The 19,047-nt window shown below is 39.2% G+C and overlaps 6 protein-coding genes across 6 annotated transcripts; 3 read left to right on the top strand and 3 right to left on the bottom strand.

Moving 5' to 3' along the window:
- Positions 1-2,335: 2,335 nt before the first annotated feature.
- On the bottom strand, positions 2,336-2,722 carry RHIMIDRAFT_266181 (uncharacterized protein; the record flags this gene model as incomplete). The annotated part of the gene is made up of 2 exons (XM_023611881.1): positions 2,541-2,722; positions 2,336-2,359 (listed from the first exon to the last, which is right to left on the bottom strand). A coding segment is annotated over exon 1 (158 nt), but the record flags the coding sequence as incomplete, so codon positions are not given.
- A 321-nt stretch (positions 2,723-3,043) lies between these two features.
- Positions 3,044-4,569, bottom strand: RHIMIDRAFT_246992 (uncharacterized protein; the record flags this gene model as incomplete). The annotated part of the gene is made up of 5 exons (XM_023610370.1): positions 3,044-3,781; positions 3,832-3,945; positions 4,032-4,351; positions 4,404-4,460; positions 4,509-4,569. The coding sequence occupies 5 exons, from the start codon at positions 4,567-4,569 to the stop codon at positions 3,044-3,046; spliced, it is 1,290 nt and encodes a 429-aa protein (XP_023470174.1).
- A 1,702-nt stretch (positions 4,570-6,271) lies between these two features.
- RHIMIDRAFT_234061 (uncharacterized protein) lies at positions 6,272-7,678 on the top strand (the record flags this gene model as incomplete). Its single annotated transcript, XM_023608089.1, has 4 exons — positions 6,272-6,815; positions 6,870-6,953; positions 7,018-7,130; positions 7,190-7,678. 4 exons carry the CDS (start codon positions 6,272-6,274, stop codon positions 7,676-7,678), a joined length of 1,230 nt encoding a protein of 409 aa, XP_023470173.1.
- An 828-nt stretch (positions 7,679-8,506) lies between these two features.
- RHIMIDRAFT_62286 (uncharacterized protein) lies at positions 8,507-12,589 on the top strand. The gene is made up of 8 exons (XM_023615478.1): positions 8,507-8,778; positions 8,843-9,030; positions 9,083-9,435; positions 9,490-11,115; positions 11,276-11,403; positions 11,467-11,760; positions 11,812-11,956; positions 12,013-12,589. Exons 1-8 carry the CDS (start codon positions 8,690-8,692, stop codon positions 12,478-12,480), a joined length of 3,291 nt encoding a protein of 1,096 aa, XP_023470172.1. The 5' UTR covers positions 8,507-8,689; the 3' UTR covers positions 12,481-12,589.
- A 73-nt stretch (positions 12,590-12,662) lies between these two features.
- On the top strand, positions 12,663-13,979 carry RHIMIDRAFT_198073 (cystathionine beta-lyase MetG; the record flags this gene model as incomplete). Its single annotated transcript, XM_023606252.1, has 3 exons — positions 12,663-12,879; positions 12,936-13,426; positions 13,479-13,979. The coding sequence occupies 3 exons, from the start codon at positions 12,663-12,665 to the stop codon at positions 13,977-13,979; spliced, it is 1,209 nt and encodes a 402-aa protein (XP_023470171.1).
- On the bottom strand, positions 13,757-17,510 carry RHIMIDRAFT_62262 (uncharacterized protein). The gene is made up of 4 exons (XM_023615477.1): positions 17,212-17,510; positions 16,931-17,155; positions 16,056-16,873; positions 13,757-16,001 (listed from the first exon to the last, which is right to left on the bottom strand). The coding sequence occupies exons 1-4, from the start codon at positions 17,218-17,220 to the stop codon at positions 14,057-14,059; spliced, it is 2,997 nt and encodes a 998-aa protein (XP_023470170.1). The 5' UTR covers positions 17,221-17,510; the 3' UTR covers positions 13,757-14,056.
- Between the last annotated feature and the right edge of the window lie 1,537 nt (positions 17,511-19,047).

Here is a 19,047-nt window from a genome sequence, read left to right as displayed (position 1 = left end):
CCATCTTCTCCATCACCCACAGACCCTAGATTCCCACCTGGTCAGCCATCTTCTTCACCATCTAGTGGCACACAAGTGACGCCTTCACCGTCATCGTCATCTCCAGTACCCAATGTACCTTTACCTACTGACCCCAGCTCTGTACCAAGGTAAGTAATTGAAAGCACACATCGCTCCTTGATAACTAAAATTTCTTCTATGTAGCTCTTCTGCAACTCCAATACCACCAAATTCATCCTCACCAGCCTCAACTGCTTCAAGACCACGAGGTCCTGATGGTCCCTCATCGAGTGGCGGCTCACAGCCTTCTAGCTCATCTTCTCCAGGAGCATCCTCCTCTGTGCCTGCGTCCTCCTCAGTACCTTCTTCCACATCCAGTTCATCTTCAAGCACAATATCTGCTTCACCTAACTGTAATCATCCTGGCTCAGGGGCGGATGGCAATAACACAGGAGGTTCAAATCAGGATGGAACACATCATCCTTGTACTAGTTGTGCCTGTGACCATGGGACACCAAACCAACCTGGTAAATCCGGTGGATCTTCTTCATCAAGTAGCAGCAGCAGCAGCAGCAGCAGTAGCTCAGGGAAAAATGGAGGATCAAGTAGCAGTTCATCAAGTAGTAGCAGCAGTAGTGGCAGTGGCTCAGGAGGATCATCCAGTTCGTCAAGTAGTGCAACAAGTAGCTGCGATGAAAATGGCGTTTGTACTAGTTCAGCTAGTAGTAGTAGCAGTAGCAGTGGGTCAAATGGTCATTCTAGCAGCAGTAGCAGTAGCAGTAGTAGCGGCGGCGGTGGAAGTAGTAGCAGTAGTTCATCAAGTAGCAGTAGCAGTGGAAGCGGCAGTAGTAGTAGTAGTAGTAGCAGCTCATCAAGCAGTAGTGGAGGAGGCGGTAATGGCAATTCTACTAATACTGAAAAAGACTGTGATGATAATACAACGCAACCAGCTAATCCGCCTGGTAATAATCAACCTAGTAATAATCCGCCTACCAACGATCCACCCACTAACAATCTGCCTGTCAATGATCCACCCGCTATCAGTCCTCCTGCCAACGTTTCACCCGCAAACGACCCTCCTGCTAACAATCCTCCTGCCAACGTTTCACCAGCAACCGATCCTCCTGGTAGTAATCGATCCAGCAATACTACGCCCGCTAACGACCCTCCTGCTACCAACCCACCAGCAGTCAAAGCGGCTGCCATCAAACCACCAACAGTCAAAGCGCCTGCAAGTGATCGACCTAATTCTTATGGAAATCGAGCAAAGAAAGGCAGAGGCAACCAAGTCCGTGGATTCAATGCTTCTAATTTCTCAGCTATTAGCAACAGCAATGAAGAGAAGATTGTGATTGGAGAAGACGGTACAGAGACACGCATTCAAACCAACCAAACGGAAACGCGTACGGATAAGATGAACGATGGACCTTGGATGCATCCTCATGAAAAAAGAAGCTTAGAATATCATTACTTAATTTAATAATAGACTCACCAAAAATAGACTCTCCCAAAAAAAGTTATACCACTTTAATTTATTTAATAACATTATAACTAGAAGAAAAATGAATAAAAAATAATGTACTTCTCATTTTATACTTACCGAGACGTTAAGGAATGCACTGTCGTTATAGGCAGCGCATTAAATCCAAGAGCACCGTTAGCCTTTTGAGAGTCTTTTGAAGGGCGGAGGACTTTCATTGTCGTGTTTTGATTTGTAAGCAAAGATATTATATATATTTAATGCACTGTTCACATTGCGACTCCAAGCCGTACCGCAAGACTCACACTTGAGGACAGAGTGTACTCTTCGCTTTGATTTAGAAACAGAGAAATTATTCATTTCTTTCATTTTACACCTATTACATATCTGACTCGTTAAATACTCGTCAACCGAAATAAATTCGGTCCCCCCGTTGGATTGTTTGCATTTTGTTTGATTTCTTCAGTAATACGTCTAGTAGGTGCAGCTCGTTTGCCTTTCATACTTGAACAAAAAGAGTCATTTATGACCGCAGTGATCCGCTTTCGTTGAGAGTAGGAAGGGAGGTCAGCAGGAGGTAGGGGTACATGTTTGGTTTTTAGCGCCAACTGTGCTTGATGTGCCATATTTCTTGCTGTTGTCAAAGAGTCTTTTAACAATTTCTTGGGTTCCTTTTTGCTTGTTGATATATACTTTGAACTTTAGCTTTTGAGACCTATTACATACGTAGCTTTGTTAAAATACACATCATGCAAGGGAGCGATATACCATTTATATTGACAGTATTAGCTATGAATTCTTTGATAGTGCTGTAGACGTGTAGAAGCAGCCAGTAAAAATGAGGTCAGGTTTGCAGTTTTTAAAGTAGGTAATCCATTAATATACTTAAATTCGTCTAAATGACACTTTTGGTGTCCTTTTCGTTTTCTTATAGCAAGATTGTAACCACACAAATGATAGTATTCTTCCAAATTTGTTGTTCAGATATGTCCATGCTCTGTAGAGTCAACTGCAGTAAATATGTTGATATACCAGGATCAACAACCCAAATATCTGCGTCGTCAAATATATCAGCAAAATCCTTGGGAGCCTTTGGTTCTCTTCTAGGTTCATCTTGGATGGAAACAGTTTTCTTAAACACAAAGGATACAGCATAACCATCAGTAGTGATCACATTTCTACAATGACAACGTTTGTTTTGTCCAAAAATAAAAGCCATGTAAGCATACGTACGCAAACTTCTTTAGACGTGAAGTCAAGCTTTCAAGTGCCTTGTAGTCTATTTTTGAAAAATCAAAGACATTAAAGTACCATAAATTTAAGTCATTACCACTCTTTTGACATGGTTTGATCTTGTTGTCACATTGCTTGGCAAGCTTCCAGAAAGATTTAGCGTCAATATGTACACTCTTGGAATCAATCATGTACAAGGGAAATAAAGAAAAGTATCTTGATCCTCAAGGATTAGTGTATTTGAGAGGTATGAGGGTCTTGTCTTGAATTCTTGCTTGTATTGTTTTGATAAAGTTTTGAACAGCAGCAACATCCTTTTTATCAATATTTCTAAGCTTGCTTGTTATTTCCAAGGTCTTGTTGGAATTGATAGCGGTCAATGTGTTTTTCCTTTAATGACCTGTGCTTGCTTGTATTCAAATTCTTGACAAAAGGAAATTCTTGTAACTTTCTATGAACATAACTGCATGCTGCTTTGTCTTGAGGTTTCATTTCTTGAATGAACTTCTTTTGTTCTAATTCCTTCTGCATAAAGTGTAACCATTTCATGTAGCATTGAGGTTTGGCATACAGATTAGCTTCACTTGGTACGTCAGCATCATTGGAAGCACCGTACATTGACCAGAAAGTAAGAAAGTTATTGACAATGGTTTCATATCGCTCAATTCGGTATACAGTGGATGACCAGGCAGACTTGGGGTTTATCTTTTGTTGAAAGATATGTTTGGCTAAAGGCTTGCGTTGTTTGACAGTTAGGCTATCGCCACAGAAGTAAGGAGAGGCCTTTTCGGATAAGACTTCAAGAATATGTCTGAGAGTTCTGTCTTCGTAAGTAAACCATACGTAATTGTGGACAAGTGTTTCATATTGTTTGGCCATAGAAGATACAATGGTCGTATATCCTTTACTTGCGTACTTGCCTAGGTCAGATTGAGTAAGAGAAGTAGATTCACAAAAGGCCCTGAAGTTCTTCTTGATGCTATCAGAAGCATGCTTTCCTTGGCCAACAAAGATGAAAAATATGTTATAGAACAGATTTTGAGTGATCACAGGTAGTTCTTCACCATTCTCAAGAAGTTCCAAGAGATGCAATTAGCAAAGATGGATTCAGAGTATACCAACTGAGTGACATGGTCAACTACTTCTTGAATCAGGGTAACGAGCTTGGGATATCTGCAAGTATTAGTCAAAGATGTCTTGATTACAGAAGTTTTCTCGACGATATCCTTGGGCTTGGAGATTTCGTTTTTAATTTATTCATAGAACACAACTTGCTGGAGGAACTAGAGTGATCGATTCCACCGCAAGGACATCGTACTTGTTTTTGCTCATTACTTGACGTCTTAATCTTCTCTTTCTCCTTTTTAAGTGCTTCAATCTTATCAACCTTGTCTTGATATTTCTTGGGGGCCTTGATGGGAGCAGAAGTACAGCTAGTGGAAGAAATAGGAGCAGATAATACAGCTTGAACGCTCATATCTTTGTTGATTATAGGCATAGATGCCTTGTCACTGGTAGCAACATCTGAAAGGTCAGGAGTAGATGTATCTTCTTTAGCAATTTTTAACGGATGTTCTTGTCTATTACAACATTCGGTTATAAAACAGATGGAACTAATAGATGTTATCTTTGCCTTTTCTAAGTAATGGGGTTTCTTGAAAGTCATTATCGCTTGCTTCAAAAGCCGTACTTTTAAATAAACTTGTTTGTGTTTGTGCAAACAAAGAAGTGAACCCACGATCGACGGCTAAATGGGTCCTTAATAAATACTACGTCAACTTTATAGCTTACATACCTTTTCTTTTGTTGCACTTTACCTTAGAAAGTGGAGGGCCGTCATCTTTCTTTTGCTTCATATTGAAGTAAAGAAAAGAAGGAAAAAGGGAAAATAGCTGTGGATAGCCTTGTCATGTTAAATTAACGATCGACAACATTGTTTTTAATAGTAAAATGTTTCTCGAATGAAAAGCCACTCCGCTTTTGACACACTGCACAACTTGCTATGACCCTCAAAGTAGTTCTTTATAAAAGTGATGGGATAAGGATACTAAAATGGCACAAGATGATCATGGATCATCATTTAAATATAAGAAACAATGATCGAAGGAGTAATAGTAAAGAGGGAAAAGAAGAGGCATAAACCCTAACGTCACTCACATGCTCCATGAGAAAATAAAAGGACGTAGTGATTGGGCATGTATGCAGCATACGTCTGGCTGATACGTTGGAAGTACTGCTCAAAATCATGTCTTTGACGGAGACTATCATTTCTTCTGCTGCATCTCAAGGTAAGAACAATGTCATGGAAGCTTCTGTCAATATACTTAATAAGAATAACTGCAGCAACTTCTTTCATTGTTGGCAGGCTGTGAGTGCGTCTATCACCTCCTTCAATTAGTTTCATTCTCATCCATGGACTTGTGATAATATAAGTCGATCCGCTTTCGGTAGAACTACCGCTGTTAAATCTATCTTCACTGTTGAGACTGGAGCCCTCACGGTTGTTCAATATCTCATACGCATGACAATAAAAACCCTCAAAGGGGCTGCACTGAATGAGTATAGCCAAAAAAATGTCTTATAATCTCCTGGTTCATATTTTCATTCCGTATATCCATATCCTCTGCCCTCCGCGCGCTCAGAAAGGGCCTTTTCCCAAGCCGAAGAGCAACTCAAGTCACTCTGTAGTTGACATCAGAGGTTAGACGTTCTACTTTTGATCCTCGCGACGACTTCTCCACTTTGGGCTCTCGGGTGTCAACGCCTGCTAGATTTGAAAATGACTCCTCTTGGATGCCCTTCTGTGCTCATTGGACTGTCCCAAACCTTACGCATAAATCCAATGTAGCACCTTTTCCGATTGTCAAGATATCTCCTGATCAGGTCCGTTTCTTCTGGAACAAAGACAACGATTTGCTTACATACCCACGTCATCTGCCTTTGGCTCTGCCTCATTCGCTGCTTCTTCGACGTCAGTACTGGCAAACTTTTTAGCCCCTGGATATACCTCCTAAGGCATTCACACCATGGTTTCGCCTGCTACATGAGTACGTCCCTACGACTGCTTTACAGCATGCTTGAAATCCCAAATTGACTGCCTCCCCGCTGTGCAGACCCTGTCAGCAAGGCATTGAAACGCATCTCCACCTCTTTGTGAACTGCCCTCTCAAGCTTAGCTTATGGTTCTCAACCTTCGAGAGATATGCTCTGCCGGACGAGTTCCTCACCACAGACGAAATCTAGTCCGTGCTTACTTCTTTTATTCCAGTAGACGAACAAACAACAATCGATACTGACATTCTTTGTTTCTTGGCGCGAGTATCGCAACTACATTGAAATATCACTGGTATTGTGTCTTCTATGACACTTCGTGGTACACCACTGCAGCTGCCTACAGTTCTGAATTGGAACATAATGGGTTCCTATCGTCTTTGCCTTTTGAACGGAAATTGTCTTCCACCATAGAACTATAATTTATTTTTTGTTAAATAGAAAATAATAGACAGTCGGTCTTTAAACATTACGCTTTCTTTCTTCATTTTGCTTAACTCAACCACAATGGATGTACAATCAACGCCAGAGAAACAGACAAATAAAGCAGTAACAATAACAGACAACGATGATGCAATCAATGATGAGCAAAGCGATAAAGTAGAAGAAAATACTCAAAACGAGTCATCAACGGGAACTGTTGAAAATCAATCAGTAGAATCAGAAACAAATGAGAGTAAAGAAGACATTTTGGAAAAAAAACTTAAAGAATTACAAAGCCTACTTAAACATGTCCGAAAGAAGCAAGGCATTTTTCCGAGTTCTTTTAGAAAAAGAAAAGCTGAAAAAGAGATTCAAGCAAAAAGAACTAAATTAGATACATCCTTAATCAATGACAAAGAAAAGTTGATGCATAGACTAAAAACATACTCTTACTTATATCATCATAAACCACGCCCGTTGTCTGCTTTGGAATGTGCACAGCATGGTTGGATTAATTCACACAAGATAGTCGATAAAGATCCTTTCCTTGCTATTCTTCACTGTGTAGAATGTACCAGTGATATTTATGTGATAGATATTGAACCTGGACGCTATGATAATACACAAGGTAAAATAGGATACAAAACTTATATTGGTATACTTGGTATATAATTCTGTAAAGTTGGTAATATAGAGAAAAAATATAAAGAAGGGCTCTTTAATTGGCATAAAGAAGACTGTGTTTGGAGAAAAGAGTGTTCTTCAGGTAAATTAAAATGAAGAACAAAGAGGAGCTAATACTAATACACCCCTCCTCTCCCCTTTGATAGATGATCTTTATTCATTTCCATTAATAACCTTATCTGAAGGAGTCAACAGATTCAAACATGAAGGAAAGATGATATCCACTTACCAGCATATACCACATGTCTCCAATGAAGTTGTAACTATTTAAGTATGATATCAGTTGATAATGGCTAAACATGTTAAAAAACGGTATAGGAACATGCTACTCTGAGAAAGGTTCAGTATGTTATTAGGGATGCAGAAGGATTATCGGATGAAAATGATATTAAAGAAAATATTACGAATGCGTATTTGCTTGCATTGTTTGGATGGCAGCATATAAGCCCACAAATGTCTGGTGTTCAGTGTACTCTATGTTTTGCTCGTAGCCAATTCCATGTAGATCAACAAACATTTGACGCGTTCAATGAGCATCGTATTTATTGCCCTTGGAGGAATAGTCAGATAGCTCGAGCATTGCCACCAAAAAAACATTATGAAGCTCAAACTCTGAGTGGAATCGAATGGATGACCCAGGTGATTCACATAGAACATGCTTTACTTGTAAGACGTCATCATTTAGGTTTCTATAATCAACATATAAAAGATGAAGTGTATAAAAAGGTCAAGAAAGAGATTGCTCATTCATACAAACTATTGGATGAATATATGCCAAGGATAAAGCAGACAGAAACAATAGAATAAACAGTTTAGCATAACTTGCTGTCTTTCAGTGTTACACGTGATTTAAACACTTGTACTAATTCCGACACTTTTCCCCCTTTGTTTTTCCTTTTTTTTCACACATATATCCACTATGTGTCCTTCACCGTCCCTCAGTGAATATTTATCATCCACACAAAATAGAGATGCTGTTGAACCTGAGCCAACTAAAGACCTTACAGCAATCAAGCAAGAGGTATTGAAAAAGCAGCTTTGTTAAAGATATTCGTATATAAAAGACTGAACCTCTTAAAGCTGGAAGCTTTATTAACAAGCCTAGACAAAGAGATAAAACTAAAAGCTGGTGTTGAAAACATGCTGGAAGTCTATGTAAAAGACAAGAAACGTACAAAAGAACTAGAAACGCAATTGGAAGAATGTAATGAAGCTATTAACAAGACAACAAAGGCAATAGAAAACATACGTCGAAATGCAGGTAATTCCATAGTTCTGTTGTTGATATTCAAGAATAACACAACTCTGATAACAAAGGAAACCATATTGTTGAAATCGCAAAGATACTCAAAGCGCATAAATTTATTGGACATGGGTTTTCTATTACGCCATCTAGCTTAGAACAAACACGCTCCAAACTGAAATCTCTCTCTGCTAGTAAACAAAAGATACCACAGGAACATGTCTCCTTCCCTGATGACGGTAACCTCCCTTTACCATCTATCCCCTCCTTTTACTTATACATGTATTAGATGCTTGGTCTTTAGACAAGAAGCTAGATCATATCATACACACCCTTCAAATAGATGAATGGAAGGCTGGTAATAAATCTGGAAATACGATAAAAGATTCAAAAATGGAAAAACTTGAAACTTTAATTAGAATATTGAAAAATACAACAGATCTTAGTGCATATTGTTCGAAAGGAAAGTTGATTGCTTGGTGAGTGCTGAGTGTAGTACATAAGAGTCTGTCTTTGACACATTCAACCTTAGTCTGAGGCAATGTATTGTCAGTCCGACAAAAGAGATACGAATTATGGGTCTACGAGCATTACGTCTGTTAGTGGAAGGATCAGATGATATAAAACTTATGATGGATTACCAGATAGATATATTTAGCATGAGGTATTAACAAAAACCAAAAAAAAAAGAAGAGGGTGTATACTAATTGATTGTGTGTAATAAAAAGAGCGCTAGCTAGAGACCAAGAAGAGCATGAACTAGAAAGAGAGCAAACATTAAAACTTATCAGATCATTCATTGAATACGATGGTGTTAAGCATGTCAAACAAGGGATCGTACGAGCTGTAGTAGCAATAGCAGAACAACAAGACTCTAAATTAAGAAACATTGCACTTGAGACACTAGCAGAGTTGGGTAAGTATAGCTAGATTGTGATGAAAAACTCTAATTGACACACTTTACATAGCCATCCTAGATATTGAACTTACAGTAAAAGCTGGTGGATTAAGGGTTATAATGCAAGCATTGATTGACGGACAGTCAAGTATATCTGAAATATTGATACAGTCTGTTCTCTATGTCCTTGATACCCCAGATAAGCGATGCTATTTAAGGCCAGGTGTTGAACTAGAGACAATCATTGCACCATTTACTGATCCAGGGAAAGGAGCAAATTATGAAGAAAGGTTGAAAAACAGTGCAAAAATGGTCACGACCTTAGTTAAGAGCTGGGCTGGTTTATTTTACATGAGCGCGAATAATATGAGAGCGGCAAGATCCGTGGTGCAAGCATTAAGAATGCCTGTTCCCGAGACTCAGGTAAACATCAAATATTGATCGCTATAGCAGCAGATTTGACTTACACATGTGCAGAAACTAGTATTGGACATGTTTTTTGATATTTTTAGAGTCAAATTACCAAATAACCACGATGGATTTCTTTCGGGAAGGCAGCATACTATTCAACTTAATCCAACTACAAGCCATGAATCACCGAAGACACCACCACGAGGACCGACATCAGTGTTGAACAGCATGGTCATGACCAATCTATTAACAGCTGGTGGCATCAGTTCTGACGCCTATGTTCGTTGCACTCAAAATACTGGAGCAACCTCAGCAAGTAATTCAGAAAGATTAAAGATGCTAGACCACCATTTAAGCATTATCATTATTATATTTATTGAATCTGACATATTAATGGCACTCGTGGATATGGTCAAATCTGACGATATTTATCTTTCGCGTAAAGCAACCTTATTAATTGGAGAAATCCTTCAACTATCAACTCGTCTTTTACCTATTCTCATGGCCATTCAAGTACAATCACTTCCCAAACTATTCACACTTGCATCCAATTTTGAAGACGAACAAGTAAGACACAATGCCACCACTGCACTTGCTCATATCGATCGATTGACTCGTGCACGTACGCGGTACACCAATGCACCTGCATTAAATAAGGGAAGTGAACAGTTGAGCAATTCTTCAGTACGTACACAAGAGAAGGTACATGAAGTGAAGCTGAAGATAGGATTTGCCATTGACGATGCTCACTTTCGTCAACTGTTGATGGATACGCAAGTGCTCGCGACAAATGACTATACAAAATGGAACTGGGAGAGTGTGACAGAACTGCTGCAGGGACCACTGTTAAACCCACGCCGTTTAGATGAAGCAATGCGCAGCAAGAAGTTTATTAAACGACTACTAGGCTTTTATCGACCTTTCAAGCATCAATTCTCTGATATTAACGCGACAAAAGGCACAATTACTAAATATGTAAAGACTGGCTGTACTCTACTGTCAACTTTGCTAAGCAACCCAGATGGAGTGCGATATTTGGGTGAAAGTAAATTGCTGGGCGACATTGCCGAAGCATTTCATGAACTGGATCCCTTAAAGACGAACGGACAATCAGAGGTTGAACCCATATTTTCAAAGGAAAGGATGGAAAGTACGTTGACCTGTGGTTATTTTGCTTTACTGGGAACATTTTCCAAATACAAGGAAGGTGTTCGTATTTTGGAAAAGTTCAAAATATTCAATTGCTTTTATCAAATATCCGAGCTCAAAAATAGAACTGATCTAAAAGTGGCAATGATCACCAATTTAGATTATAATCTGGATGGTCATCCTCGCGTGTTATTATCAAAGATTATGACTTCTGGATATAATCCGATTCGACTGTTTGCTACACAACATATTGGCATGATTATGCGGCAATCCGAAGCAGAACACAATGATTGGGTCATTCGGCTGTTAGTGACTCAATTATATGATACTCACATGGACGTCTGTCAGACAGCTGTCAATCTCCTGGACGAAGCTTGTGAAAACCAGGCTAATTTGGAGCTTTTGGTCAAATATAGACCCAGCCTTGGTCATCTAGGTGAGATCGGCAACCCATTGTTACTACGGTTCTTGTCAACTTCAACAGGTTTTCGATACTTGAATAAACTTGGCTACGTACAAAAGGAAATGGATGAATGGTTAGCGGCAAGAATAATGACGATGTTATTGGTGCTATTGTGGCATTAGGTGCTATAGCCGCAGTTGCCGGCGTGGCATGGTTTTTGTACACAAGAAAAAAAAAAAAAAAAAAAAGAAAAAAAATATGATTCAAAAGTTTCTTTATGCCCAACTCGTATTTATTTAGAGAGGCAATCAAAACTATGTGACACAGTTAGAGCTTTCGCTGGCGAGAGCGCTAATAAACTCTCCAGACAAGAAGGCTGTGAATCCATTTGAAGAAAGAGTGGACACTGAAAACGATTTTGAAACAATGTAAGAAGTCAAAAAAAGAGAGAGATCATATAGTTGATATTTACCTGTTCTGAAAAAATCTAGACAACCTGGTGATGGCTTGACACCACCTCATTTTTACGGCGAACTAACAAAAACAGAAGAAGGATGTGAATTACTGAGGCAAAAGGGACATTTTAAACTATTTGCGGATTATGTTCGAAAATGTTCGTCAGAAAAAGTGATTTCAAACGAATCTTTGAGTCAATTGAAGGCTGTCTTGTGGGCTCTAGGAAATATCGGCGCAACTAAAAATGGGTTACCGTTTCTGGAAGAAGAAGATATCGTAAAGGATATTGTGAATTTAGCAGAGAATAGTGAGATACTCTCACTGAAAGGGTAAAATTGATTATAATATATGTAGTAAAGAGTCACTGATGAATGTTATAGAACATGTTATTTTGTTCTTGGTTTAATTGCAAAGACACAACAAGGTGTAGAGTTACTAGGAGAAATAGGATGGGAAAGCGTAGTATCTGCTAATGGAGATCCTGAAGGGCTTTGTGTACCACTGAATCTACACAAATTTTTAACTGTAAAAAACCCCTATTATTCGTTTTATGCTTTAGATTAACAATAACCCCCTTTTAGATTCAAAATTGGAAATACAAGCCAGCACTGTCATCTCCGCCTCAGTTGCCTCGATCAGCAACCCTGGATTCAATAGGAGCAAATATTCTGAAGCATATTGGAGATATGAGCAATCATATATTAGCAAATGAAGCATTCAAAAACTTGGCCAAACTAAAACAAACACACCCAGAATCATTTAAACGGGTTGACTTGTATTATTCTGTGTGTCAATTACTAGGCAGCTACCATTTTAGATCTCCTGTGCGCAAATATGTCTTGGATATATTTGACATGCGCTTCACTAGCGAATTATTGAAGACATTAGATGACATATCAGCGCATACAAAGACAACTAATTCCATACCATTTACAATGCAGCCCTCTTCAACATCCTCTTTAAATTCTATTACCACCACTCATACTGTTAATATACCTCAAGAAAAACTAGAGCCAAAGGTCAAAAAAGTTGGCTTTCATGTAAAATAAAATGGAGTTTGAATTTCATGACACATCCTGCGAACATCAGTATCAAACAATTTCCCTCGTTTCTTATTGGACGATGAAGCATCTCTCCTTCTCTCGCTTACTTGCTTGCTTATAATAAAGATATAATTATTATCTATTCCTTTTTTTTTTTTCTTTTTCTTTATTTATAAAATAGAAAAAAAATGACTGAAGTCTGTCCTATGTCACCTGCTTCTTCCATTGCCAGCAGAAGAAGATATCGGTTTGCAACTGAGGTAGTCACAGTTGATAGCCCAGATGATCCGCATAATGCTGCTTCCGTTCCAATCTACCAAACAGCCACATTCAAGCAGAAAGGTGCCAATGCAACTGGAGAATACGATTATTCTCGTAGTGGTAATCCCACTCGTACTCATGTTGGTAAATATCATTTCATATATGTATATCTTCATCACAAGAAATTAACTGCTTTCTAGAAAACCATTTAGCAAAGATAATGGGAGCCGAACGTGCCTTGGTAGTGACAAGCGGTATGGGCGCATTAGATGTCATTACCCGCCTTGTTCGAGCAGGCGAAGAAATCATTGCCGGTGATGACCTCTACGGTGGTACCAATCGACTTTTAAGCTTCTTAAACAAGAGTCAAAACATAAAGACACACCATATCGATACTACGCAATCCGACACAATCATTCCCTATCTTTCTGACAAAACTCGTCTGGTGTTGCTAGAGAGCCCAACAAACCCCTTGATCAAGATTAGTGATATTCGCACTATTTCAAAGCACGTTCATGAGCGTTGTCCAAATGCACTAGTTGTGGTCGATAATACAATGATGAGTCCTTACTTGCAGCGTCCACTGGAATTGGGAGCTGATATCTCCTACCACTCTGGCACTAAATACTTATCAGGCCATCATGACCTTATGGCTGGTGTTATTGGTTGTAAAACAGCTAGCATTGCAGATGTATGTATACACTTAGCCATCTACAGATGAAAGTTTCTAATATGCAATCTAGGAACTCTATTATGTCATTAATGCCACTGGATGTGGGCTTGGTCCATTTGATTCTTGGCTTTTGTTACGTGGTGTCAAAACTCTTGCGGTTCGTATGGACAGACAACAATCTAGTTGCATTCGTATCGCAGAATATCTGGAATCATTAGGATTCAAAGTTCACTTCCCCGGCTTGCGATCTCATCCACAATACGAACTACATCAATCACAATCTTCTGGACCAGGAGCCGTGCTCAGTTTTGAAACAGGAGATATCGGTTTATCAGAAAGAATTGTAGAAGCAACAAAACTGTGGAGTATTAGTGTATCCTTTGGATGCGTCAACTCTTTAATTAGTATGCCCTGTAGAATGTCTCATGCCTCTATCCCTGCTCACATTCGTGCAGAAAGAGCATTGCCCGAAGACCTGATTCGTTTATGTGTGGGCATTGAAGATCCCGATGATCTCATCGAAGACTTGGAACAAGCTTTGTTTATCGCAGGCGGATTGCCTAGAAAATAAGATATCTATATTTATGTATATATAACAATAAAAAAGAGGATTGCTATCTTGTACAAGAATGATCTATGATACACTTTTTAATCTTCAAGAGGCTCGTCCTCTTCTTCAGGTTCCACTACCACAACGGTAATCTGTGTTTGTTCTTTTTCTATCTTTGAGTTGCCTTCTTCATAAGTTACACCTACGACCATACGATCTCTTCCACCGTTGGCAAGCATAAGTTTAGTAGGGCCATATTCAACTGTATTCAACACACTATTGACTTTCTGCATTGTTACATCAGTCAGTTCCTTCTTGATTGACTTGGCCCAAGGTTCGTGGCCTAGTCTAACACGTCCAATGGAAGCAGATATTTCAATTGTCACCTTTGGTATCTTATCGGGACCACCACGTATATAGATTACGTTCAGACCTTGGAACTTGCCTGGTACTGACTGCAACGTTAGGCTCTTATCTTTATCAGCTGCTAGCATACGTTCTGACACGGCACGATAAATATAATCTGCTGGCGCCATGAGCCTCATGGGGACCTTCCAGCTGCCAGTGGACGAGATGATATTATGTTTCTTGGTATCACGGTGAGGTAGATCAAGATCAAATTTCTTAAACACGTAATCAATCACGCTACCAGGCTCTACAGGACGGTGATTGGTCATCTTGCCAAAGAGGTGAATGTTCCAACTGCTGGGTTCAATCTTTGTCTTCATCTCTTGTTCTGCCAAAGGATTGGGCTGCAGTAATTCATGAACGTCAAGATAGCCAACAGGATACAGCACCTCGCGAGGTAAAATAGTTAAGCCACCGGCTTCCAAAACGCCACGACGTTCACGAACATAGGAGGTAATGGCTTTAGGGCCACCACAGTTAAAGCATTCAGGGTCATAGTTATACATAGAGAAGGCGCCTTCAGCCATTTCACGGAATAGCTTCCATCCACGCTTGAATCGCATCAGACCTTGAGGTAGATACAGTCCTGTGTTATCAAGCGTCCATTCAAGATCAGATGGAACTCGTGAAATATCAGATCCGATGAATTCTTGAGTAGAATTGGGAGGAATACGAATCCAGAGAGCATCCATGTCCATATAGGTGCCACCATAATTATAAAGCAAAAGACAACGAATATAGTCTGTCAGATGCCAGTAAAAATGCTTACCCTTTTCCCAGCGTTCCCATTCTTGAAGCCAGTCTTGTGTACCAGGGCCAAAGTACCAACGCCATTTCAACAGGTTTTCCTTGTTGAAATTGACAACTTGAATGTTGTATCCGCGTCGTACATAATCATTAAAGAAGTTTTCAGGAAGCGAGTTGGACATCATGATGATTGCAGCTTCCGGTTCATGAATCCATACCATTTCCAGTGCGCGCCAATGTCTGTCAGTGAAGGTCGAAGGGTCACTAGTCCAACAGACCCAATAGAGTAAATGCCAGTTGTCTGTGTCGGTGTAGATGGATGTCTTTGCCGATAAGATATCCTTGATGATCCACTGATCGTTTTTTCCAATCACAGCAGGTTCCATATCGTCCTTTACCTTGGGTCCGGGGATCTTTTTGTAATCTGGAAGGTTGATCAAAGAGGCACCGCGATCGGGATCACAAGCCCAGTTTTTGGATCTCCAGTCGTTGCTCTTTGCATGACAAGGATAACAGAGCGCGCAACGGCGTTGTGGGTTCATTCCGACACATTGGGGTTCTTCATGAAGCAAGTTACTGTACATCTTTTTAACACTCTTTTCAAAGTTTTTGTAAAATCGTTTTGCAATCATCGTTTCCTCACACACGTCCTCGTCTGTGCTCTGGATGCGCTTGTCATGAATTGGTTGTATATCAAAACCAAATAACCACATGGGTAAATTGATATCATCCATTTCCTTAATAAATCGTTGTGGATAATCAATGGCAGTAATAGCATGAACAAGATTGCGAGAGAGGGTATAAAGTGTGCCAGATGTAAATGGTGGTAAAATAGGCATTCCATAATCTAATTTTATATCCTTTCTATAATAGTCCACAGGAAGATTTCTATATTCCAAAGGAGTTATTTTATAATCATGTCACCGTTTTGTTGATTTATACCTGTAAACAAAGCCTTTCCAGTAGTTATCTTTGGGCTCATTTAATTCACTGCAAACGATGTCCCATCTGACAAACACATCATCATCCGTCTTGATCAAATAGTCATAGTTTACGCCTGATGACCATCTCAGTGCTTCAAACAGTTTATGGCTCTTGCCATTCTTTAAATCAGAAGTGGGTACCATTAATAGATCATGATACTTTTCAGATTCTTCAAGCACTGTGTTCCATGCATAAGAAGGTGAAGGCGGTTGTCCGATAACAAATCGATAGACTACTTGTTGAGGTCTATCAATCCACTTCAATGTTGTTTCTCTCAACACACGTCTTTTATCTGCACTATCCCATGAAGACAAAATGAGGATCAAGATGTTTTGAGTAGTAGCTGTAACGGCGCTATCCAATCCAAAGGTCTCTTTCATCAGCAAGTTGGATGTATATTCAAATCGATGCACTTGGCCTGTCAAGACAAACGCAGAGTATGTCAATACAACCAAAAATGGTAGCAGCAGTATGTTGAGTGCTGTCGTGCTCTTATAATGCGGGTTTGTCGGTAAGGCATCCTCGAGTTTCTGACTATACTTTGGACTTGAAGCAAAGATGAGTTTGAGAATATTGGAAACAAAGAGAATCACACAGAGTGTAAGTTGAGTCTTGACAGGATCTGACATGCAAGAGTTGATGATTCCCGAAAGGCAGCAGGTACTGAGGGTAAGTGTCAGTAGACGAATGATGGCGTGCTTTATCTCATAATGGTATAACCATCGACTCAACATGCTTGTTGTTAATATCCAACTCCAATAGCCTGATAGTAATGCCTACACAAAACTGTTAAGTACCTCACTGGTTTATATACTCTTTTTTCTTTTTTTTACCCAAAGTATGGCTACATAATATTCAGCTTGTGTTATCTGGATGAGTCTTGGACCACCTGAATCTCGTAAAGGGATCAGACTAGCTGCTTTCCAATAGTGATATGTATAAAATAAGGCAGGTAGGAAACTAAGTGCTCTTAGAATGGCTACCGGTAATTGGTACCGACGAGGTACATTGAGACTTGAGATGATGCGTTTTTGCCTAAAAAACGGCAAAGTTGGTTGCTGTATAAAAGAGGAGATTGTAAGTCTTGATTATTGTATTCCTTTATTTATTTTACCTGAGGCATGGAAAGCTTCTATCCTTTTTACAATATAGAAAGAGGCTTTCTTTGTGTGGCTCTTTATTGGACTATTAAAAAAGGTTAAAAAAATATGTGCGCCTATCGGAATCAGTCCTTAAGGAGGATCAGCACACATCAAAAAATTTTAAAAGGCGCGAATAATTGAAGATCTTTATGACAGAGCTTAGAGAGCAGCGTATATTTTACTCTCTACTTGTTTATCGTGCATCAGATGACCACAATACATGTAAATGACAGTCATGAACTCACTTTAATAATAATTTGCATACCTTTTCTTTACTACTTTGTTTACCGTCGACTTATTGGTAAAGTTGAGTAAAACATTGGATCTTTCAAAATTATTTCTTATCTATTCATAATCACACAGGTACAATTCGATAGTCGGTGATCATCTGCGCGATCTCGAATGGGCTGCTCTGAAGGGAACAAAAAAAAGACACAAAGCTAAAGTGTTTTGGTCTGGAAATTGTTATAACAAATAGATTATCCATTCACATAGTCAAGCAAAGCAGAGGTAAAGGCTGATCAGGCGAGGCCAAAAAGAACCAAGAGCAGTCATCGATAATAATATTATCATTGACGGCGCCGATACCTTTAAACCTCCAAATTGTCCTTTTATTGTTTCGTAGATTACCAAACAGGTAAAGAAAAGATACGTATGCGTTTGTCAAACAGACACAAATCAAGATACTAACATGCTTTATCCCTAGTTACTTGAAGATGTTGAAGAATATGCTGTGTTAATAGCGCATATAAAGCCTGTAAGTATCCTGTTAATTCTGATTGTAATACTTGCTTGTTCGCCATCGTTATTATTAACAAAGTCACTATGAAGGCGTCCCTGTGTGTTTCTGATAAAGAAGCTACCAAAATTCTTGCTGAATGGTTTACATTAATTAGGTAGTAAAACGAATAATGGTAAGTTGTAGCCAAGCCGTGATACAAGCAATTTCTCTAGCCTTCCCCAATACAAATATATCTTTACGTCACTGGCATATCAAACGAGCCTGGGAAACAAGTGCCTTCGTTGATTCGAGTTTTCTGGATCAGAACATCTGTAGACAGATTCGTGAGAAAGTTGAAGCAAACATGGACTAGAAGTCGATAAGTCCTTTACACCAGGACCGTCTGCAGAAGGGTAGCTTAACTTTGATATTATACAAATAGGTTGAAACAAGAGTAAAATTACCTACTGTTTTGTTGTCAAGTACTATGTAAAAGATAGCATTCAAGCCTACCTCAATATGATCTCAAAGAAACATTTGATAGACACAAGGTAAGCATCTACTCCCTTTGAATAGGATACTTGACGAGAAGACGGAGACAATTTTTGAAAAGGTATCTTTCTCTCTCTGTGTTTAAAGGCCTAATGAAAAATGTTGTCGATAGGATTAATCAACAATTGACAAGTTTAAATAAATTTGCTCATTGCTTTCCATACTTCCTTTGCCTTTCTTTCTTATAATCGACCATCTATGTCTCTAATGCATACTATCCTAAAAGAAAGTTGCCAATAGTTTATGGATCAAGACTACAGCGAAGCATTTGTCGCAAGTCTGCCGGCGAGGTAGATACCTGGAAATGGGTGATGAGTAAACAAAAACTTTCAGTTGTATCTTTTTATTTGTGTAAACCAGAGATTATGGAATCAGTCTTGATGCACACTGTCGTTGACCGGCATGTGGAAACGCTTGGTTCTTTTGGGAGATCCTAAAGTGTTCTCGCGCTCTCATGTATCTTGCAATGCTTTCAAAGGCGAATTTTGCCATATGTACGTGTCACTGTTTGAAGGATGGCAGAAAAATGCAGTTA

This window comes from Rhizopus microsporus, assembly GCF_002708625.1.
Source record: "Rhizopus microsporus ATCC 52813 unplaced genomic scaffold scaffold_2, whole genome shotgun sequence".
Taxonomy (NCBI): domain Eukaryota; kingdom Fungi; phylum Mucoromycota; class Mucoromycetes; order Mucorales; family Rhizopodaceae; genus Rhizopus; species Rhizopus microsporus.
The sequence above is the reverse complement of the archived record's forward strand: the minus strand, read 5'-3'. Positions and strand labels throughout refer to the sequence as shown.